This window comes from Diceros bicornis, chromosome 40 (assembly GCF_020826845.1).
Source record: "Diceros bicornis minor isolate mBicDic1 chromosome 40, mDicBic1.mat.cur, whole genome shotgun sequence".
Classification (NCBI taxonomy): domain Eukaryota; kingdom Metazoa; phylum Chordata; class Mammalia; order Perissodactyla; family Rhinocerotidae; genus Diceros; species Diceros bicornis.
Genome location: NC_080779.1, coordinates 17,208,580 through 17,232,833, shown reverse-complemented (window position 1 = coordinate 17,232,833; position 24,254 = coordinate 17,208,580). Strand labels below are relative to the sequence as shown.

Here is a 24,254-nt window from a genome sequence, read left to right as displayed (position 1 = left end):
CTTGAGGTAGGCATGCTGCATTAAATACCCAGTTAAGCCTTGGAGAAGTTGGGGTGGGTGGAGTGGGGATAGGGCAAGAGGAACTATGAGGGAAAGCTTTGATGTCTGACTTTTTCTGAGACACAGAGCTGATTTGAGTAAGTAAATAATGGAACTTGAATGTCAGTGATTTGATATTGGCTTTCCTGACTGCCGCCCTTTGTGGGGGCTACCAGTTGAGGTCCCAGGATAAGGCAATTTCGGTGGTATTGTCAGTAACAGAATTTGGAGATTAAGTTTCCTCCTTCCTAAAGCTAAGGTAGCATTAGCAATCTGTCCTTGAATTATACACCAGCTGTATGTGGCACTCAATGCAGGGAGCAGAGCCTGAGAGGAGCCGTGGGGTGGGGGTGGGAAGCTTGGAGTTGCTGTGAATGTCCAGCTCTTGATGGGAAATGACCTGCTGGGCTGCTTGTAGGCACAGGAATGTGGTGAATTCAGTCACTCTCTCCAGAGCATTCCCTAAAAGAGTCGACTTCCCTTTGAGCTAGTGCTGCACACTGGGTGTTAAATACCATAAGGAATGACCATTTATTGAGTTCGTGATTGAGTATGTATATTGTTTCTTCAATGTCAGTTGCATCATAGAATTTAACATCCGGTCACCAGTGTTTTCTGTCTTTGGTCCCAGTTTGTACCTTTTGGAAGTTAATTCCTTTGAAGCATCCTGTGTGTGTGGTGGTTTCCTGTCAGGTCGTCCACAGGGTGGACGGGAGCTCCCGTTTCCTTGAACCCATTTTATGGGAAAGGGGCTGCCGGGTGAGCAGTTTAGTTCACAGTTTCATCATTCCTGCCTTTTTAAATATGCCCTAAAATTGCATATTTTCCTGTAGTTCATAATAAGCAGTTGTTTCCAGATTTTCTATTCTCAATTGAGCCTAGTCCTAAGCATAGGGATCCAGTCCTATGCTAATTCTTTCTGTAGGCTGCATTTTATCATTTCTAAGATGCACTTTTTTTTCATATTTTAACACCTCTGATATTGAGTATGTCTTATAGTCAATCAGTTATAAACCATGTCAAAGTATAATAAGCAACTATTTTTCTTTCTTGTGGTACATTCATTAAAATAGGGTATGTTGACTTGTACAGTTTCAGATCCCTTTAAAAGTTACCTCAGGGGCCGGCCCAGTGGCACAGCGGTTAAGCGCGTGCGCTCCGCTGCGGCGGCCCGGGGTTCGCCAGTTCTGATCCCAGGCGCACACCGACGCACCACTTGGCAAGCCATGCTGTGGCGCCGTCCCATATAAAGTGGAGGAAGATGGGCATGGATGTTAGCCCAGGGCCAGTCTTCCTCAGCAAAAAGAGGAGGATTGGCAGATGTTAGCTCAGGGCCGATCTTCCTTACAAACAAAAAAAAAAAAGAAAAGAAAAGTTACCTCAGTTAAATCTTCTAACAACCCTATGAAATAGGAGGAGAAAGTCTTAATTCCATTTTGCTCTTGAGGAAACAGTCCCGAGAGAGGTTTCCTTTGGAGAAAGTTTGCGTTTGTGCTCGTGGACTTGGAGGATGATGTACGATTCACCACGTGTGCGTTGTGTGTAAGGAGATCACCCCAGTTCCAACTCCAGAATGTTATTAAGGTGTAATATTTATGAAACATTTTGACTTTTAGGTCAGAAATGTTTCAATATGACAGCAAAAGAGGGAAGGAAGAAATTGGTCTGTGTCCTGGTTGCTGTGGGGAACGGCAGAGGAGCCGCAGGTGAATGGGGTATGATGGTACAGGTGGTGCTGGTGGTGGTGGCAGAGGACAGGCGTGGCCGGGCTCGGCTGTGGGGTCTGCGCGTTCACGCTGCAGCCAGCCGTTTCCTCCTAATTAAACCTGTTAGTGGTTTGGGCTCACAAGCCTTGTGGTAAACCCGGGAAATCCCTTAGAGGGGAAAGAAAGACTAGATCTTCCTACATCTGCCCTTTCCTATGAGGACAATGGATACTTAAAAAGACTTAAGACACTAAGGTATTACGTTTAATAGTGAAAAATTAGGGAGGAAAAACACCAAATATTCAACCATAGGGACATAGTTACAGAGGGAGTATAGACACACATTGTAATGTTTGGTGGCCATTAAAGAATTAAGGAAAAACACCTACAAAATACTGCTAATTAAAAAAGAAACTTCATATAAGACTGTATAATATAATCCCAATTTTTTTTAAAAGTATCTTTACATGCAAAGAAAAGACTGGAGAGATATGCAATGAAAAGATTAATAATGTTTAGTAGGTTTGCCAATTGTTTAAATTTTCTTCTTTCTACTTTTCTGTAAAGTTTTCATAGTGAACATCTGTTTTTGAAATGTATACATGAATGTGTAAGGGAGAGAAAACTGGGAAACTATGTATTCAAACCATACTGACACTTTGAAAACAAGTACTAGATCTAGATAGTATTTGCCAAAGGAAACGACTGTGGGTGGATTGTGGGGGAGGAAGGGTGGTCTGGGTGAAGGGAAAGCAAGATGAACAGAAGGCATATTTTGAGGCTGCCCGTCCCAGTAACATCCAAGACAGGACGCAAATCAAATGCCAAATGAAACTGCAAATTTCACAATGACTCGGGATGGGAGGAAGGAGAGTCACGTCAGAGCATCATCTGCAAAGCCTTGGACTATTAAGGGTTTATCCTTAGACCAATTTGCAACTGAAAAAGAGAAAATAGAGAATGACCATATCAAAACTCCTTTCAAGAGAATTATCAAATTTTTGAAACATGGAGAAACACTAGGGAAATCCAACTAACCCTTTCGTTTCTTTTCTTTTCTTTTTTTTTTTTTGGTGAGGAAGATTGGCCCTGAGCTAACAGCTATTGCCAATCTTCCTCTTTTTGCTGAGGAAGATTGGCTCTGAGCTAACATCTGTGCCCATCTTCCTCCATTTTGTATGTGGGACGCTGCCACAGCATGGCTTGATGAGCAGTGTGTCAGTCTACATCCAGGATCCGAACCTGCAAACCCCAGCCTGCGAAAATGGAGTGTGTAAACTTAACCACTACGCCACTCGGCCGGCGCCTGTTTTTTTTTTTTTTTTTCCGATGAGGGTCAACAATGTGCCTCTGATGGCATCATGGTGTGGCTTCTCAGATTGCAATCAGGCAGTTTTGTTGAAAAAAATGAGACTTCCCTCGATCAACGCTTGATTGCACATTTTGTTAAACATGTGACAAACTTCCTATCATTTCTTAATTTGTACTTTAATTTTTCAAGATAAAGCTCCAATTAAACCTTTGCTTCTAATTTACTACGAGGTTTTTTACTTAAATTATGTTTTAAGTAGACTCATTAAAAGTGGCCCTTTACTGGTATAATTATCCTGGGATAACAAAGGACTTCCTGGAGACACCACTGAGACCCAAGTTAGTCATGGGTCCCCAAGGTGGATGGGAAGGAAAATGTCACACAGTGAAAGCTCTGCCTGAGGCTTGAAGCTTTGTCCTCATGGTCACTCCCCAGAGGTCAGCCAGCCCCTGCCCGTCCGCCTGCACGCCTGGGGGCTGAAGGTTTCTGAGGCCCCTGTTCTAGTGTCCAGCTCTGGAATGTCACGGGTTCTTTGAGGGAAGGATGAAGGAGCACTTGATACCAGGGGCTGACTTTCAGGGTTCCTGACTGAGCGCCCCTCCCTATCACCTCCTCTCCTTTCACCTGGACATCTCACTCCGAAACGTGGCCTCATCACTGCCACCTCACTTCCTGTCACTCTGTAGTTTGGTCTCCTTCCTCTCCTCTGGAGTGGCACAAGGAAATTCTAAAAACAGTTTATTATCCACATCACTAACTGGAACAGAACACACAGCCCACCGCCCAGATTATATCTGATCAGCTTCACAGAGTGAGAAGAAACTTCTGCACCTTGTTTTCTTGTGGCTTGAGGACTCTCTAGTTGAGCACAGACCCCTTTGTCTTGTAGGAAAAAGAAGGGGACTCCCAGGCCGGTACTTGGCAAGTTTCCAGAGAGGGTGAAGCCATCTGACGCCCCTGGTAGCTGGGAGGGTGGGAGACCGAGCGCTGGGCTCCCTGAGTGCAGTGGCCGAGGACACACAGCTGTCATCTGAACTGCCATTTGATGCTGCCTCTAGAGATTCCGTCTAAGCCAAAGGATTCCCCAGAAAGAAACTGAAATGACGGTGTTCCTGATACTGCAGAATTAACAAAACCCAAAAAACACCCTACAAAAGTATTGAACACAAAGGCACTTTATAAAGTAGTTCAAAGGTTTGTCATCTTCGACCACGGACATCTGCAAATATTTGTGGGGGAGGTTTACTCCTTATGACACGTAGAATATCCATGAAGACTTAGAAACATGCCACTAGATTGGTGCTCAAAAGAGCCTGTGGAAAATTCCAGTAGAGACTTCTCAAGATCCAGTCCAGGGGTCAGCAGGGGATCTTTGTTTCCTGGTCTCTCAGATCACAGTCCCCACTTCCCACCACACTGCTCCCTGTCACAAATAGGAAACGACCCTGAAAGACGGCTCAGCAGTTGGAGGTTAAATGCAGCAAATGCCCAACCCTGACATGAAGCGACATGGGAGAGTCAACATAACCGCCACAAGATGCAGAGTGTTGCTCTTCTTTTGGTTTCTTTTTTCCACCATCGAGAACATTTCTGCATTCTAAAGAGTTATGCTGGAAGGCAGGCCGATCAGCTAACACCGTCTGGGTTTTCAGCTAATGGTCTTCAGCTGTCGTCTAGCAAAGGCCACTTCCATCTGACTACAGAAAACACTGCATGGACCACGTACAGCAGCGTTGCTATGTATGAAAACATCTGAAACCAAGATAAGTGACCGTTAATGGGCATGCGTGGGTAGAAGGTAAAGCATGGGGTGTCCACACTGGGCTGACCACTCCCATGGCACTGGGGATGATGGAGCTGAAGTGTGTGGACCGCCGCTGCTTCCCATCTCTCAGGCAGACATCCTCTCTTGCTGAGCCCAGATGTGGCCCCAGAATGCTTTCCGCATGGAGCTCCAGGTGCCCTAATGATCCACTGGATGTGGCGTGCAAGGTCAACTATCTGTCACCTCACACCAACATGTGGGTGCCATCCAACTGGAAATGGGAGACTTCAGGGGCCCCTCAAATGATACAGGTGAGTAGCAACTGCTCTCCATGGGAAATTGTCTTCCTCACACCAGTAAGACTGGAGTCCACCAGCTGTGATCCCAGCAGCCTCGGTGAGGAGAATATGAACACACGGGTTTGCTGGCTCTGGTTAAGGTCTCCATGCTGCCTGGACATTCTCAGACCCCTCTCAGAATTTTGTTCTGGATTCTTAATTTCTCAGGCACGGGCAAGGGAGCCAGGCTCACAGGACTGAGGGACAGGGACAGGGAGGAGGATTTTGAGCTTTTGCAGAAAGGAGCGGGCTGACTGAGAAAGCTGCTGGGAAGATCCAGTCAGCTGTTTTTGGTGCTGGGAAGAAAGACCCTGGAAATGTGGCAAATGGTCACTCTGTGGTCTGTCAAGCCCCTGACGTGTTGTGTCACGTGGGCACCATCTATTCAAAAGGCTTGCCTGCCCCCAAGTCCAATATCTGCACCTGGTTCTGTGACCTTGGGCATAGGGTCAAGAGTTTTCAGCCCAGGCACAGCATTTAGGGGCTGCACTTCTGTGACCCTTGAAAATGCCCATGAACACCAGCCGTCCCCGCGCCTGCTCTCTCCCTGCCCCACACAGGGGCGAACCCTGCACCCTCATTGACCAGAGGCAATGAGTAAGCCCAGTTATTTAATAACAAATTTAAGAGAACTCATCCGGGAACTCGGAAGTACCCTGGCTGAAAGGAGCAGTCACACGTGTGAGCAGCCCACAGAAACACCTCTCCCCATCAGGTGGGAGCAGTTTACTGTCTGAGCTGTTCCAGACCCAGTGAGAACCCTTGGGAGACGCACCTCAGAAGTCCCCACGGGAACAGGTAACAGGCTTATTTTCCAAGTGAGGGCAAGAAATGGCACCTTGGGGACATTGACAGCCAGGGACATGAAGGGTCATCCTTAGGGTTTCAGAAACCCCTCTCCCTAAATAGCTGCCATTATTGCCCACCACTGTTAAGATCCAGAAACCTCCAGCTTTCTGCAGAAATTTGCAGCTACCCTGAGTCAGCTCCCACCAATCCCAGGGGTCCCTTCAGTGCAGACTCTGTGCTGCCAGCAAAGGAGGGAGAAGCTCAGCTTTTGAGGCAGGTCCCCATCAGGAACCACAGAGGGCAGGAGAAGGCCAGATGCTTCCAAAAGCCAGGGGTGTGTGGAAGAAGGTCTTGAGACGCCTAGACCTTTGGGAAGGGCATATGATGGTTGGGCGGGGTCTGGGGTTAAATCCTCAGTAATCATGACTCCTCCTCCCCTGTGCACTGACACAATTGATATTGTGAATAGAAAAGTGAGACTTCACAGTGAACCGGGCTCATATTTCACCTTGGTGGTTTCAGCCCAGCGCCCCTGCCTGCCGAGAACATCGTGATTCTTGATTCTGGCACTCCTGGCTGTGCCTGGGCATGCTCATGTTTCTCCAACTCAACTAACAAACGGGGGGACGCGATCAATGGTGGACTGGATAAAGAGACGCTGGTGTAGTCATGAATGGAATACTCCATAGTAATGAGAATAAACACTGTACATCTCAACAGTGGGGCTGAGCCTCACACACCTACGGTGGAGAGAAAGAAGCCAGACATAAAAGAATACACATTGTATAATTCCATTCACGTGAAGTTCACTAGCAGGCAAAATTAAACAAAGCAGCTAGAAATCAGGACCGTGGTTCTCCTTGGTGTGGGTGCACAGTGATGGGGGCAGGACAAGAAGGGGATTTCTGGGAGCTGTGTATGATGTTCTATTTCTTAATCTGGATGCTTGTTACACGGAGGATTTCACTTTATGGAAACCCATCAAGCTGTGCACTTGCATCCTGCTCACTTCTCTGGATGTGTGTTGCAGTTCAATAAAAAAGTAAAAGAGAAGTCAGAATGCGGTGGAGCCCAGAGGTTCTCAGCTAGAGATCTGTCCAGTGGGCAAGGGCACTAATTCACCCCATCTGGGTTGTTCCATCAAGTGCTGACCCACTAGCCACATTCCATCTACATTTTAGTACCGTGGTCAGCAATAATTTTATGGAACTTGTTGTCAAATGCCTTGCTGATGTCTGTTTGGAGAGAAGGCTTGTGGGGTTGGGATGGGGGAGTATAAGGCTCTCTAGGTGAGGGGGAGATGAAACAGAGTCATTTGAAGAAATAATGGAGGAGGCAAATGACCAGCCTCCCAAGGGGTGGGAGAGCCAGCTAGGGGCTGCCTGGCTGTCCTACTGTTTAGAAACCAACCATCTTGGGAGATGAGCCAATACGGGAGACATTGCCACACTGAGGGACATTTGAGCGGGGTGCAGGGACCATGAGGTGGCCATGTTATGGACCTGGGGAGTACGCTGGCAGCTTAAAAGGAGCTTGTGGCTTCCCCAGGGCAGAGGACGGGCCCACAGGGACCAGCCGACAAGGCTTTGAGGAACTTTCCCCCAGAGCCCAACAGTGCCCACCCTGTGGGTTTTCTCTCAGCCTCTGCTCTGTCCTTTCCAAAATGGGGGGAGGGCACAGCTTTGGCTCCTGGAGCTGACATCCTGTGATCCGTCATTACGTTTGACCTCAGGCTTTCTGTAATTCATAGGTTGACCACTAGAATTCTGAGGAGTGCTACTTCCAGAAATTCTTCTTTATTTCTTAAACAATACCCATGGTTAGAAATAATTTTGATATGGTGCGTTAGCACACTGGTGCAAGCCCACCCATGCACGGCTCTGGAAAAAAGTTTTAGGAAACAATACATTCTCTCCCTCCTGTCATTCCAACCCATTCCATTAAAAAGAAAATCCAGGTCATGACCTCACATGACCTCACCCACCGATGGGTCTGGCCCCTCAGTTGGAGAACGTTCCTATTAGAGCTCACAGACCTGCAGGCAACGTGCCCCCCAGTGACACACAGTTGGCACCCCCATTTGTTCTGCTGATGGGGTGAATGAGGTTCAAGCCCCTGTTCCACCCAGTGCTCCCTGTGAGGCCTCGGGAGGAAGCTGTTTAATATCTCTGCAGTCCTCGAGGGAAACGGGCAGGAATTACCGTCTCATTTCATAGACGAGCAGCCGAGGCCCAGAGAGCACCAGGGACCTGCACAGGGAATTGGTGGAGACGTGACCTCCAGCCCCTCCTCCTCCCACAGGTTCTCAGAGCTGTGGGGCAGAAGACACCGTCATGAAGAGCTGAGGGCCTAATCGCAGCAGCAAACACCCTCAGCTGGGGGTCTGCACATACTGGGCCCAGAAGGGCCTCCCCACAGCCCCAGCCCCAGAGCCAGGGCCTGGGGAGACACTGGTCACTCGATTTTCCAGCCCAGGCCTCAGTGCTCCCTACCCCACTGTGTGCTTCCACGGAAGACCACTCAGGGAGAGCCAGGAGACCCAAGTGGCCAGACTCACTGCTCCAAACTGGTGCTGAGTGTGGGTGACAGAGCACCTGGCCGGGACACCAGCCCCACCAATTCCTGATGATCTGGAGCAGGTTACCCATGCTCTTGGTGCCCTGGTTCTCCACCTATGAAATGGGGGTGATAACAGCGCCTACATCCCAGGGCTGTTGTGAGGGTTCAATACGATTGTTCACGGAGAGCTCAGGCAGTGCCGGGCACTCAGCGCTCATGTCTCCTCACACATCGGCCCCCACAAAGCCCACCCAGACACGGACCCCCGGCCAGCCCCGGCCTGGGTGAGGCACGGACCCCCGGCCAGCCCCGGCCTGGGCAGCGCAGCACTGACTGGATGATGAAGGGAGTCTTGGGCACTTCCCTTCCCTTCTCTGGGGTTTGTTTCTTCAGAAATGAGGGGGAAGTTTATCTCACTCAAAAGTTAGTGAACTAAAATGGGGGGTAGGCAAAGGGGTAAAGCAGCACATTTATATGGTGACTGATATATAATAATATACACCTGAAATTTCACAATGTTATAAACTATTATGACCTGAATAGAAAAAAAAAGTTTTCATCACAGGAAAAAAAAGTTTGTAACTATGAATGGTGATGAATGTTAACTAGACTTATTGTGGTGATCATTTCATAATATGTAGAAATATTGAATCAAAAGAAAATCTAAATGCCAAAAAAATCCATTGTGAACAAAATATCCAAATTTTAAAGATGGGATGAGTAAAAAAATATTTAGTGAACTAAAAAAAGAGGGGAGGCGTTGGGCAGCCTTCCTCTCAGCCCCTCTGTCAGTGGGCGATGGGAGCTGTGAACACGGGCAGGACGACTCACCGCAGCAGAGATGTTTTCAAGGTACTGTTCGTAGGTGACACTATCTTCCATGGAGATGGTGGCCAAAGCTTCCAGGAAGGAGGTGCTGAGGTAAAACAGGGCGGCGATACAGTGGTAGGCTGTGTCCTGCAGGGTCAGAAAGGGCCATCAGAGAGATCAGGAGACTAGACGTGGAGACGTGGTGCATCTGTGGTCCCAGCAGGGCCCCTCCACCCCACCTGTCCCCTCTCAGCATGCTCAGGTCCCTTGGACATCCTATGCTACTTCCTTTGACTCCCCCCACCCCATCCACTATCACCATATCCTCCAACCCCCTCCTCCCAGAGGTCATCTGCCCCCCTGAGTTTATTCTTGCTGGTTTGGGGGCGACAGTAAGAACTTCAATGGAGAAGGGACACTGCTTTCTCTCAGGGGCGATCAAGTGAGGGGGGGCAACTTGGGATTGAATAGGTAGAAATTGGTTCTGGGCCTGAGGAGTGTCATCCATGGTCACAGTCCTGGTTCAGATGTGGCCTCGGTGACCAGCGCATGTGAGAGAGGCCCAGGACATTTCCACTGTTGTTTTGTTGCTGCTGGTTTTTTTTTGGGGGGGGGGTGGTTGGGGGCTGCAGACATGTTTACAAGCAAAAAAGTACTAGAATGGGGTTTTGAGTAGCTGAAATGTGGAGGTGATTTCACAAGTCTGAGGAGGAGACCTTTGGAGAGTGAGAGGCCCGGTCAAATGGCCCCCCACCCCCTTCCAGGGGACATAAGGGGAAGGGGTCCATGTGTAAGTTTCACCCTCTTCATGGGCCTCAAGAATTTATGCAGAACAGAGACCCCAGGCCATCTCTCTCCCCCACCAAGCCCCTCTCTGGTGAGCCGGCTTTAGAAGGCTGTGACGGGGAGCTGGGCAGTAAGCAGGGCCTCACACGGGCAGCCAAGGCCAGTCCCCAGGACCCTGCTCCCCCGAGATGGAACCCAGCCCTCCTGGACGACAGGAGGTGCCGACAGGCCCTGGCAGGTGCAGGCGGGATGGTAGGGGGGTTGGGCTGCTGGTTATCCATGAAAAGGCCGTCCTGCAGGAGGAGGCAGAGCAGCCCCAACGGGATCAGACAGCGACAGCCACCCTCTGCCCTCACCTCCTCCTGACCTTGCTGCAGGAGCCCTGGGCTGCTGTGCACACTCGGAGCTGAAGGCCTGGCCAGCCCAGCCTTGGAACACGGGTGGGAGACGTCTACAGGGCAGCCTCACCCAGCGCTGGAGAAGCCAGCCTCCCAGGGCAGAGGGTCCAATACTACCCACTCCCTCAAACATCCAGGAATGCGACTTACCAGGTCAACCCAGGGAATATTCCCTTTATTGGCACCAGTTAGGTAGAGGAAGAGCAGGGCTGTGGTGCCTATGAAACAGGACACAGACACGAACATCACCCAGCCCTGGAACAGGGGGAGGGGCACCTGGGACAAGGCGATCAGGATCCACACCGGGGCCCCCAAGACCTGTAGAGGAAAGGAGGACAGGGGTGAGCATCGGACCAGGAGAGCCCACGCCCAGGAAGGGCCAGACCCAGAGGTCACGCTGGGGCACGAGGGGCAGAAAACAGGAAGGAGGCAGAGAACAGCAATGGGCATTTTCCTCACCAAAAATGACTCTTTCATCCCCCAAGGCTCTAGCCTGGATCTCCAATCTCAGTCTTTCCCAATCCTCTGCTTGCCTGCTTTTATTCCCTATTTAAATACAATTTAATTTTTTTATTTAAGGAGCACGATCACATTTATATGCCAGGCACTGACCTAAGCACTTTACAAATATTAACTCAGGGAATCCTCACACAATCTTATGAGGAAGTTACTGGCTCATTTGTCAGATGGGGAAATTGAGGCATGTGGAAGTTAAGTAATTCATCATCCCAAGAAAGGACTTATGCCATCCAGTATTATCATTAGGAAGGCTAATTCTGAAATTACATACTTCCTAGTATTTTTTATATAAACATATCCTTTCTTTTATGAAATGGTAGTGAACAGAAGATTCTTTTGGTCTTTATTGGCAAAATAAATTACCCAAACTATGTCACTAGTGTGTTCTTATAAAAGAATTGACCCCTTAAGTCCCCAAGTCCAGGACATGCTCTGAGCGCTAGAGTTGGAGCTGGAGAAAGGGCCCAGGTCAGCCCGGTCTCCTCGGGTGGCCGAGGATGGGCATGAGAGAAGCACTCCCCCGTCATTACCCAGAAGACACCCCAGTTGATGCTCACAGGGTCAGTGAGTCCCAATCAAAGGGGAGAGTAGGGACAGACGTGGGGTCATGACACCCCTCAGTGCCACAGTCCTGCTCCCCCTGTGGACAAGCACACCCGAAGCTGGGATTCTCTGCACTTCTCTCCCTTCTCCTTGTCCCTCTTCATCCCAGTGACATCAGCTCAGCCTCATCCACTGTCCCCACCCAGACAAGGACTGTGCTGGGAGTGGGCTGGGACACGGGTGGAGATGGCTTTGCAGTCAGAGGTTCCAAGGTACTGTGACCCTTGGCACCATCCTCCCGAGCATCTGGGGGCTGAGGACGGGCTGCCCCCCAGTCCTACATCCCCTGTGGTGTGAATTCAAGTGGTACCTTGTCCTTGTCTCCTGTACCTGCTGCTCACCTGCTGGGTGAGGGGTCCACTGTCCTCACAGGTGTTCTCCGAGCCTCTTAGCTGAGAAGCATCAGGAGAGAATCACATCTGGGTAGAAAAAGTCAGTGCAATGAAGAATCTGGAGTTATCAAAACTGAGTGGGGCCTCATGAATCAGATCTGGGCATCTCTATGACCAGAAGACTTCCTCTACTGCTGAATCTGAGATTGCCTGAAGGAAGGCACGTGACAGAGTCAGTGGGACGCTATTTTATACCTTATAGTAATTGGAGCTAAATCAGTTAATACTAATTAAACACAAATTTAAATACAAAATCCTGCCATGGAGTAAGCTGTGTGTGTCGATCTCATCCATAGCTGCCTTTAAGATCAAACATGTTACTTGGCCTTTTCCATAACGGGCACTGACAAGGGACATGAGTGTGCTGATGGATGAGATGGACTTGGATTTAGGAGGCAGAAGAGTGTGGCATGGAACAGAGGGAGGATCGGGCATGCCCATGTCGAGGGCAGAAGCAAGGGCCTGGGACACACTACTCCTGAGCATCCTTTGCCTAGTCAACCGGTGACCATCCAAAGAGGACCAATCTGAGTTAGGTCCCCGTTCACATGCTCTCAGGGAGCCCTGCATTCTCCTTTGCAACATTCAGCACAAGACAGTGTATCTGGTTAGTTACAAAATGGTACTGCCCCTGACCAGGTGAGGGAGAGGGTGAGGGTCCCCCTGCTCACGGCTGATCTGGGGCAGGGACACAGGGAAGGCCTGTCCAGCATGTGTCAGCGTCCGAGTTGGTTACCTGGCCCTCAGGGTCTCCTGTGAGAGGGCTGTGCCTGAACACGTGACTGATGGACCAAATCCCAAAGGAACAACTTATGTTGCACGTGGCGGGGAGAGCCCTCCCACATGGGACCCAGCGGGCTGGGGATGCTTGTATGTGGCCAATGGACATGGCATTGAGGGACACTGAATACCACATCAGGAAAATGGTTCTCTTTGTCACTGTCTTCAGTTTTTCTGACTAAGGAAAGGAAAGGGGCTCAAGGTGGAGCCCAGTGTCTGGACTCCCCTAGAACAGGAGCTCCTAGAACGAGCAGGCAAAGGTGATCTGGAGAAGGGCAGTGTTTTTATTTTTGAGGCAGTGATAGAGTTATTTTAGAAAAAAAATTAACTGTAGAATACACAGGAGGTAAATGAATGCACAGGTGGTGCCTGGAAATGCTAAAATCTGAGAAGGCGGCTCTCAGAGCCTGGTCTGCAGACTCAGCTCACTGCACCTCCTTCAGCTCGATTCCTCCCGTGTGGCTCGGTCAGGAACCAAAGGCAGGAAAAGTGAGAGGAAGTGAGAGCGCAGTCACCACACTGAGTGTCGCCACAGAGTCCTGAGTGTGCACTAGCGAGTGTGGCCCCAGCTCTGGGCTGAGCTTCCAGCACCCAGTGCAGAGGGAAGCTTCCAGGTCAATCCTGCCTCTCCACCTGCTGTGGGCGTGTGCTCTCACAGTGTGATGAAGACTGTGTGGCAGCTCCCTAGGAATGCTCTCTCTCTCACAACCACACACACCCTCTTATGCAACTTCCCAGGGTCTATGGAAGAATCTCTGTCCACAGGAGCAAAGCCCCCCTGTGCCCCATCCCAGCCCTGCCCCCTGGTACCTCAGGACCCTGTCCCTGCTCTGGATGGACCACCTTGCAAAGGGCCTTATAAAATCATGGTGATTTTTTTCTTTGTATGGTTTATCTATAGCACTAAGTTTCATAGTAAGATAGTGGGGAGAAATTCTCTCTCTCTTTTAGACAGCTTTAATGAAAGATAAGTCACATAATATTCAGCTTACAGTGACAGTTCAATGGTTTTAGGATAGTCACAGATATGTGTAACCATCATCTCCAGAGCCAATTTAGGACATTCTCATCACCTCAAAAGAAACCCTGTGCCCTTTAGCTATGGGTCCCCTTCCCTTTCATCCCTAAGCACCACTAATCTGCTTCCTGTCTCTATAGATCCCCCTGTTCTCAACTTTCACATGAGTTGAATCATATAATAAAAGGCGGACTTTTGTGACGGGCTTCTTTCATTTAGTATGACATCTTTCAAGGTGAGAAATTCTCCCTCAGGGGGACTGTTACAAAATATCTCTTCCCTCACAGCACACCCCACTGGCCATTCTGACCCTCCATCTGGGGACAGTGAGTGATTGTGTCTCATCTCTCTGGAGCCTCCAACAGGAAAGAGCTGAGGAACCTCTGATGTCGGGGAGATTCTCACAGGAAACATGCCACCAGGCCCCTTCTGTTCCAGAAACATATTTTAAGTGACACATCAAGTGAAGGGAATGTCCTCAGCACAGATGAAATGATTAAACCCGGGGGTTTTGCTCCCAGGAGATGGGCAGTGGGCCTGCCCTCTACCCCTCACAGCCCTGCCCAGCAGGTGCCCAGGGGAGAAATGCAGGGCGACCTGCACAGGGGACCATCTAGGAGCGGGGCTAAGGTGGGTGCAGAACAACCCTGAGAGAGGATGCGGCAGTAAGGAAAAAAGACGAGGCTGAGAATAGAGAGAGTCTGTTCCCCGCTAGACATCTGTGACAGTGCCCTGGACACAGGCCCCGCTGCTGTGAGAATTCCAGTGCAGATGCGTGTTGGAAGGGGTAACGGCTGTGACGGCTGTGCACGTGTGCAGGCTCCACTCCTCCCGGCACATGCCAGCTCCCGCAGCACCTGCACCACACAGCGTCTGCACGGGCCGGGGGTGCACATGAGCCCTTGAGAGGGGCTCTCCACCGAATGTGCTGGAGGAGGCCGAAGCACGTGACTCGGCCTCCTGGGCCTCAGCTCCCTCATCTGTAAATGGCAATTTGCAGCTGTCTCCCCACATCGCGGGCTGGTGCAAACTGGCTGAAACTGTGGATGTGAGTGTCAAGCTTCTGGCACCGTGCCCAGCACCACCCGACACCTGGGGTGAGACACTGCCCACCCAGGAGCTGACAGCCCGGTGGAGACAGACGCAGAGGCAGCCACTTACAGTGCTGGATGATCTCCAGCCCCGAGGGGGCAAAGCAGCATGGACTGGGGCACGGCCCCATCGGGTCTTGAAGGGAGAGGTGGCCATAGCTGGTTGACCTGGCCAAAGGGTCAGGAAGGAGCTCTCCAGGGGAGGAGAGAGTGCACGCCGCGTCCAGAGGAGCTGAAGCACAGTGAGGGCTCAGAAGGCCGGGGAGCCGCGCACGAGGTGGGGGACAAGGAGTGGCAGGAGACCGGGCTCGAGGGAGGGAGAGCTGGAGACAGCACTGGCCGCGGGGCCGGTGTGAAGGCCTCCGAGGCCCCGCTCAGGGGAAAGCCGGGACTCAGCGTGAATCGTGGACACAGCCCGTGCCTGCCGCGCTCCCCCACTCAGTGTGCAGAGAGCAGCAGAGCGTGGGCGCTGCGCCCACCCCCAGGAGAGAAGGCATCCTGGGCAGGGAGCAGTCCACCCACCCTGGCCTCAGGACACCACGGGCCAAATATTGTCAGGAGCAAAGGGGTAGGTGAGGGTCAAGCATTTCCCTTCCTACAGAAAACTCTAAGCGGCTCCAGTTTCCAGGTGACAGATGCTCAGAGGCGACCATCTTGACAACGTCAGGCACACAAGTGGAGGCACTGCCTCAGTTTCCCTTCATCTCTGTCTACTTTACAGGCCGGACTTCCCTCCACCCCCGCCTGCACCTGGGTCACCGTTCTCCACACCAGAGAGGGTGCGGCTGGCTAGGGTGGTCTCTGACAAAGGTCTCTAAGTCGGGTGGACCGACAGTCCCCTGGGGTTGAGCTCTCTCTCTGGGCCCCAGGTCCTCAGGCTAGGAAATCTGGGTGGCGCCTGGGCTAACGCTCTGTGGTTCTCCACCCTCGGTCTACACTAGGATCACCCGAGACACCTGGAAAAACACCAGTGCCCAGGTCTCGGGCCCAGGGTCTGACTAGACTGGAGAGAAGCAGAGTCACAGGACAAGGGACAGACAGGCCGGGCTCTTTCCCAAAGGCCTGGGAATGTGTTTCCACAACACAAGCCTGTGGATGATGTTCTGGTAACTCCCAGAAAACAGAAGAAGAAACGCCTGCTGTCACCATGCCCTGCCCTGCTCTCCAGCAACGCTGCCCAGATGCCTCTCCAGGTCCTGCCTGGATCTGGATGCAAAGTTTCCTCTCCTCTCCTCTCCTCTCCTCTCCTCTCCTCTCCTCTCCTCTCCTCTCCTCTCCTCTCCTCTCCTCTCCTCTCCTCTCCTCTCCTCTCCTCTCCTCTCCCTAAGCTTCAATCCCTGTCTTACCTTGAACGTGAGACTCGCTCAACCTTGGCTGTCCTCTAGACGCCAGGTCACAGCCTCAGTGTCTGTGAACAGTGGGGAGCTGGGGATCTGAGGCCCCACCCACCCTAGTGTTTCAGGGTGGGTCTTTAATTCAGTCCAGTTTTGGACACTGAGCAGAGCTGAAGTCCTCTAAGAACCAAGGATAATGTACAAAAGGAAACAAAACATTTCCAAATCCTTAAAAGAGTTTACATCTGTGGTCTACATCATCAAATGATTTCTATGACAAAAATTTCCTCAGGAGATAGTATTGGAGAGGTGTCGTGTAAAGTCAGAGAAGGTTCTCTCTTTTTCTTTCTGGATTAATCCACAGGAGGCTGGAGAGGGTGGTTAAGGGTGGACACTTTAGAGCCACAGTTACCGAGTTTGAATCAGCTCTTCCACTTACTAGCTGGGTGGCCTGTTGTCCCTGGGCAAGTTACTTAACCTCTCTGTGCTCTACCTGAAATATACTGATAACAACAGTGCTCACCTCATGGCATTGGGCCTGAGTGCCTGGCACATGGGGAGCACTCTAAGTGCTCACTGTCACAACTGCCATGTGAGGAGTCAAAGCCTCACCTATAACTCCACTCGAAACCTTGGTGGGACTCAGAATTTAAAAATAACTTCAAAAGCATCAAAAAGAGAAAAACCTGTGACCTCCCAGAAATGAAAAGTTGTGGAAAATGTGTGTGCCTCTGCAGAAGGAAACACAAAGAACGTAAAAATAGGAGAAAGTCTTCCTTCAAACAATGAGCCTTGGTCACAAAGGGGGAAAGGAATCCTCCAGCACATTCTTGATATTCCTACGGTGGTCCCATTGCTTGTGTGGGGCTGAAGGAGCTCCGCATCCATAGATGTCCAGTGTTTTTGCTGTAGGACTTGGATAACTGAGGTCAGTGCAGAGGAATTGCCCAAATTGTCTGGAATTTCTCTGGGGCTCCATTTGCTCTGTCAGGGTCTCCACAAGCAGACTCTCTTCCAGTAACAAGTCAAGATGTGACCCACAGAGGACTTCCCACACACACATCTGGTAGTGCGGCCCCTCAGAGCCCAGCGTCAGATTCCCACAGCTCCGAGGGAACGGCGTGAGCTCTGAAGGCGCGTGTGACAGGACTTTGAGCCTTGAACTCTTGAGAAGTAAAGGACTCTGGCCACAGACACAGGCTGTGCACCCAACACTCAGCCGTCCTGCCACTTAGGTCAGGTGGGCAAAATCATCTCTCCAGGGAGGAAAAGAAAAGATGGCCACACCGGATGAGACTCGTCCCAGCTGTCGTGAGCTTGGAGCCCTCTGGTGCTCTCCCAAGGTCACCAGGACTGCAACCCCGGTTCATGCTCCTGAAAGTGTTTACACCCGCTGACCTCTTCCAGCAGTCAGGGGTCACTGCCATGTCAGGAGGGCGTGTGCTGTAGGGACTGACCAGCGTAGCAACTGTGTGCTCAGGGAGGGGCTCAGCACTCCAGCTCTAAGGGTGTGTGTGTGTATGTGCGCGCGCTCATGTGTGTGCAGAGGCGGGTTGAGGATGAGCTACTGCAGAGAAGGGAAACACTGTCAAGGTGAAATCAAGGAGACATAAGCACCAGGGGCCAGGAGGATGCACAGAGAGGGATGTCAGAGGAGAAAGACCAAGACCTCAACACACTGAAGCCTCCCGGAGACCCCAGAGAACGGGGCTGAGAGGGAGGCGGGGGACTGAGAGGCAGGGGTAGCAGGAGGCAAGCACGGAGGGGCTTCTGCCAGCTCCTCTAGTTCCTGTGTGAGCCCCATCCCTTGTACGGAAGAACCTAGCACCCAGCAAGTCAGAGGAGAGGCATCCTTCACTTGCTCACTCACTCACCCACTCATTCATTCATTCATTCATTCACGCATCTAACAGATGCTGAGAGTGACCATGACCACGGCCAGCACTGAGGCAGGAACATCCAGGGAGACAGACTTTATCCAAAGACACACACTAATAAATGGAGCCCCTCTCTCCCTTCCTGTCTCTCTCTTCCTGTCCCGCCACCAGGCCCCCCTGGAGCAGATCTGGGTCCACCAAGGGCAGCGTCAGGTCCTGGTGAAAGTGCCGGGGCCCAGCGAGGGTGAACACAAGCTCACACCTCTGCCCAGGACAGGGAGCCCGGAAATCTGCACAGGATCCTCCACTCTGACCCCATGGGGAAGTGTCGGGGGGAGAGTCAGAAGATTTCTGTGTGGGGACCCCCTCCCCTTCTCCCAATTATTGGGAGTCTGAGATCTGAGGTGACTCCCAAGGTGAACACTGGGAGAGATATTAAGGCCACCTGACTCAGTTTACCTATGCCTGTTGCTCTGCCCTCCCAGCCCTTCATCAGCAGGCTCCTTCCTTCCAGGGGACCTATCGTGCCATCATCCCTCCCAAGGCCAGCTTAGATAGTGTCCTTTCATTTACACTGAAGGCAAGACCAGGACTCAGCGGGCCTGGAGTCTGTTTGTAAAGAGGGGATGGTGAGTTGGGATTCAAAGAGAGAGGAGGGGAGTTCAGGTCTGTAGTTGATATTACCAGGGCGAGTGTGGACTGGGAAAGGCCCTGTTCAGGCCTGCACCCCACTTCCCTGAAGTCCCAGGGCGATCTTCTCTCCATAGTACCCACTACGCCTCTGCTCCCCAGCACTGGCTGTGAGCATGATGAACGATCTCTGACCAGTATCGCCCTCCCGCACGAGGCAGAGGACGGTCACTGGTTCCTGAGTGGAGGAAAGCTCCTCCAGATTCACAAAGCTGGGAGGTCTCACACAGGCTTGTCTTGGCCTGGATGGAAATTTTTCCTACCACACATGTACCCCCTGGCTTTACCCAGCAGGATAAACAGAAACAAGGAGGTTCTGTGAAAAATACGGGTAAGCCACCTCTAAGAGACAAAATCCATGGAAATGTAGACCAGATGGGAGAGGCTTCGGTGCAAGAAAAACAAAAGGTATTGATGGGGGTCACCAAATAGGTCACTAATGTCATCAGCCAACAAAACAGGTGTGCGCCTGCCAACTGTGAGAAGAAACCCCCATCAATGGCCTGGCGCTTCTCCGAGGGTCCCAGGGGTCTCCCTGGGGAATTGGTGGTGACTGTCAGTTTCACCCTCTGTCTACCCTTGAGGTCAAGGACTCTCTTGTGATTCACAAACATCAGCCAGCTGGGAGATGAGACCCAGCCCCTGTCCTACCACTGCCCGCTGAGGACAAATGTGTCAGAGGGCACTGTCTGTGCAGGGACATGGGCAGACTCTGGGTCCAGACGGGAGATAGACCACAAGCAGGGGCCTGCAGGACAGGAAAGGGGTGCCCGCAGGGTGGGCTTCCAGGTGGAGGTGTTGGGTAAGCCAGGCCTGAAGGACAGAGGACTGCAACAAAGGAGTACCACAAATGGAGAGCAGCAAGGACTCTGGGGCTGGTTCTGGAAAGAGTGCTAAGACATAAAAGCTGAGTGCTTCCTTCCTGCCAGACCCCTGAATCCACCTCTGCCTGGCTTATCACCAAGGAGCTGTAGGGCAGCATGGATGCTGGGGGAGGTGGGGCACAATTTTGTGCAGAGGCTGCCCTCTCCCTGCACCAGTGCCCGCCCAGACGGTGAAGCACTTACAATGAAGACAGATCACTTCTGAAAGGTTTAATCCTGGGCCCTCTGGTGACTGGCTCCTTCGCCTTCGGGCAGATGCAGCACTTTGCTCTGCACTCAGGATTCACAGAGCTTTCCCCACCCATCCTGGCACCAGGCTGGCAGGGCGGTGCAGGAGAGGCTCAGGAAGTCCCCACCCCCAAGGCAGAAGGCAGCACAGACAGCCCCTCTTCCCCTTGGCCACCCCATCGGGCTGACCAGGGGTAGCTCCGAGCAGAGAAGCCAATAGGAATGCCTACAGAGGGTGCTGTCTGTGCAGTACTTCTGGAGACCGCAGGGACAAGTCACATAGCCCCTCCACAGCCCTGCCCACCCCCAAATCTCACTCTCCGCTGCCTCATGCACCCTGCCCGGGAAGGGCATCTAAGGTCATAGGTGGTGAGGGATCGCCTCACAGAACCTCCTGCAGTTGCCCCCTTATAGCACGGATTGGCCAGTGGATCTCGGGGCAGGTGTTTGACTTATTAGTAAATTAATGGTAATTTGCACCTAATACCTTTGAGCAGGAGTGTGTGCACCACGTTCTTTGAAGACCTTTGTGTACATTACACTCACTCACCCCTCACAGCAAGCCTTAAGGTGGGTGCTATTACAGCCCCATTTCATTGATGCAGAAACTGTGGTGCAGTGGCCTGCTCACATTCCACAGCTGCTGAGGGCCGGCTCTGACAGGCTGCCCATGGAGCCAGGTCAGGACATCCCTGCATGTGGCAGGTACCCAAGGAGACCCACAGGCTGTTCACCATGAAATCTCCCCGAGTAGGGTAGGCTTTGGAAAGGGCCATGAGAATAGTAACATGGGGGGAGAGGAGACTAGCCCCTTAGCCGTCATCCTGCTCCCAGCCGCCCTGGGTCTAGAGGAGAAGAGATCACAGAGGAGGAGATGATGGGAGGCAGGCTCCCCTCCCCGCCCTCCACTGGCTCAACAGGCTCTGTTCCTTCAGAGGAAAGAACACCAGGGTTTGTGTTTAAGACCAAAACACAAGAAAAGATCAGAACCCTGAAGGACACGGCTCCCTCTTCAGCAGACACGGTCCCGTGGTCCTCATCCCCGGGACCATCAACATGACCTTGTCACCCCCACCCCGACCCCTACTAACAGGGTAGGGATGTGAGCTTCACCTTCCGTCCTTCCTCCTTTGCTCTTTTCCTGGAGTGACCCCCCCACCCAAAGCCTGTACCCTGGGCCCTCTAAGGGCCTCCTTCAAAGTTGGACCCAGGAGTTTCAGGGGTCCTCCCCCTCCTCCTCCTCTCCTGCCCCCTCCCCTCACAGCCCAGCTGCCTTCTAACAGGAGTGGGGCTCTGGTGTGGTTTCAGGTCAGCTGAGACTGGCTGGGTGGCCCTGGGCCTTCCTCCTCCCCCTGCCTGTGCCTCTCAGTGTGTGACGGCTGCTGACAAGGCTTTCCTTTAGTTCCTACACAGTTTCTCAGGCCCTAGGGCCTTGGGGCATTGAAGCGATTCAACACAGGCTTGTTTGCTCCAGTGTGGGCAGAACAGTAGCTATTACTGAGCTGGGACTGGTGAGAGCCTGGAGCGGAGAATCAAGGCCAGTAGGTCACTCTAGGAAGTCATTATGCTGCTGGCGCCCAGCAGGAGCCAACTAGGAACCAAACCTTCCACCAGAATCTAGAAGACAAGTCAGGGCCCCCTGATGCAGAGAATCCAGGGAGCTGCTCCGTGCTCCCGGGAACAGTCTGAAACCTGTGAGGAGTTGGCCTGCACCTCCCCATGGCATTAGTGCTTCAGGGACGAGGGGGCCCTCACCCACTGTCCCCATCCATCAGCACCGAGGAGAACCCCTGCTGGGCTATCCCATCAGTCCTGCCCTTGACGGCCTTTGGTCCAAAACACTATTTCCAGGGCCTGGTACTTGAGAGGCCAGGAGGGAGCCCCAGGGACTGTTTCACAGGTGGAAGCCAGGGCTCAGCTCTGAATCCATCAGGAGTCAGCCCCCAGCCCCCAGCCCGTCTAGATTGGCTGGCCCATCCCACCTCAAGGCAGGCCCCAGGGGGCCCAGTCCCCACCCCAGCCAATCCCTCAGAGAAGGTGGCTGAGCCTAGAGCAAAGCCAAGCCCTTCCTGAGGCTGCAGAAGTGGCCTCGGCCAGCAGCCCAGTGTGCTCTCCTCTCTCCGTGTGCCTGCAGGTGCCAACAGTCAGCCTTTGTCCCTGGCCCCACCTGAGCATGAGCTCTCCCCTGCCATGGCATCTGGGGTCCTCCTGCTCTCTTCTGGAAGCACGGGGACAGAGAGGGGTCCTCGTACCACCCCCACATTACGCCACCTGTGTCATATGGAGGAGTGACTCATGGAAAGCTTAAGAGCAATCTTTCTCAGTGGAGCCTGGTTGTGCTGACATATGCATGACTCCCCAGAGCTGAGCCCCATCACCACACTTAGCAGCTTCCAGAGAACAGCTCAGTCACTGACTGCTGATCAGAGCAGGCCTCTGGTTCTAGAAAAACCGGAAAAGTCACTTCTCAACTCCAAGAACAAACCTCTGAGAGTCCTCTACCTGTAAGTCCCCCCCTCCCTTTAGAGAGGGGGAAAGGAGAAAACCCGGCAGTATCCTTAGCCCCTTCTAAACAGCTGCAGAGAGGGGCCCCCAACACAAGAAGATGACACAGGGCCAGGGGTCAGTGGGCACAGCCAGGGAAGGCCTGCCTCAGCCCCTGTCCTGAACTGGCCATAAGGGCAGCCCCCACTCTCTGGTGACTGTTTGAGGGGTCCCGGCCTGAGGCAGTGCAGAGAGGGTGCCTGCTCTGGACCCAGGAGAACCTCAGGGCACGTAGATCCCTGCCCTAGCTTCTCACTGAGAACTGTCCTCACATCCTGTCCCCCCATAAAAACGTCGAGAGGGTGGGCTGGCCGACCCTTGACCACTCCAAACCTCACTGAATCAATGGAGGCTGTGCAGTAAAGTGCAGATTCCTGGGCCCTCCCTGGACCTAGTGACCCAGAAACTCCAGGGTGTGTTTTTGACAAGGAAGCCCAGGGTAGTGTGAGCTCCCCAGTGGCTCAGAGCTGTCCCTTCACTCCCTGGAGGGAGAGAAGGGAACCAAGCCTTGCCCAGGGCTCCCAGGTGGGCAGGGCACCTATTCATGATCCTTCTGCTAAGGGCAGAAGTTCATCCCCGGTGTCTGGGCGAGTGCAGAGACCTGGACGTGATCTGCTGTCACTGTAAGAAGCACCACCCTGGAGACTGAGGGGCAAGCTGCCCCCCTCTGAGCCTCAGTTTTCTCCCAGTGCTGGAAAATCAGGTTTCTGATTCTACATGTCTCATCTCCTAGGAGTCCTCATGGGTCCTTCTCAATGGAGCAGAATGTGGACCTCCCACCAGAAAGCTGCTCCATCATCCTGCCCGCCCACCCCACTGCCCAATCCTGGCTCTGGGGCCCCTGTTCCCCAGACAGGTGAACATCTAGGGCAGGTCCCAGGACTTGTTTCGTCACCTCAAATAATAAAAACTCCCCAGTCACAGACACAGGCTCATTTTAGTAACTACTATGTCCAATTCACTGTAAGAATGGAAACTGCAAACCGACTCCAGGTGGCTCCTCCACCCAACCCCCACCCCAAAAAGTGCACCCTACAAGCATCGACTCCCACCCGTTGACCCTAGTCCTCTGAGTCCCCAAGATCCTGCGAGGTAGGGCCGGCCCTGTGGCTTAGCGGTTAAGTGCACACGCTCCGCTACTGGCGGCCCAGGTTCAGATCCCGGGCGCGCACCGACACACCGCTTCTCCGGCCATGCTCAGTCAGCGTCCCACATACAGCAACTAGAAGGATGTGCAACTATAAGATACAACTATCTACTGGGGCTTTGGGGAAAAAAAGGAGGAGGTTGGCAATAGATGTTAGCTCAGAGCCGGTCTTCCTCAGCAAAAAGAGGAGGATTAGCATGGATGTTAGCTCAGGGCTGATCTTCCTCACACACACACAAAAAATAAAGATCCTGAGAGGTACATGCAATGAGGAGACGCCAGCCCCTGGATAGGTGGGTGGCATTCCTAGCAGGATCTTTCCAAAGAAATGTCTTCTCTGAATTCCCAGCCATTCTTTCAGTCAATCCACTCCTTTTATCGGCTGGGGAGGAGGCAGCTGGGTTAATGATTTCATAGCCCCTTTCCAGGCATTTCCTTCCCAAATTCTGAAAGTGAGGGTGTGTATCCTGGTGCTTTGTGAGAGAAGTTTCCTCTTTGGGCCGCGGCCAGAGTTGAGACAAAAAGTGGCCTATGATAACATCTTGTTCTGTCAATGGTGGCTGGAGTGTCATGATGCTCCAGATTAGAAAGGAGGAGGAAAAAGAAACAGAGACTGTGGTTCTAAAAGGAATGGTCCCCTTGGGG

General features: G+C 52.3%; 1 protein-coding gene across 1 annotated transcript in view; it reads right to left on the bottom strand.

Annotated features, from left to right (window-relative positions):
• Positions 1–4,719: 4,719 nt before the first annotated feature.
• The window catches only part of LOC131399974 (myelin and lymphocyte protein-like), a 36,511-nt gene continuing 16,976 nt past the window's right edge, over positions 4,720–24,254 (bottom strand). The window contains exons 2-5 of the mRNA XM_058534644.1: positions 11,966–12,016; positions 10,653–10,820; positions 9,340–9,465; positions 4,720–4,809 (exon numbers count right to left, since the gene is read on the bottom strand). Of these exons, the coding sequence (XP_058390627.1) occupies positions 4,720–4,809; positions 9,340–9,465; positions 10,653–10,820; positions 11,966–12,016 (435 nt within the window). The remainder of the gene's footprint in view (positions 4,810–9,339; positions 9,466–10,652; positions 10,821–11,965; positions 12,017–24,254) is intronic.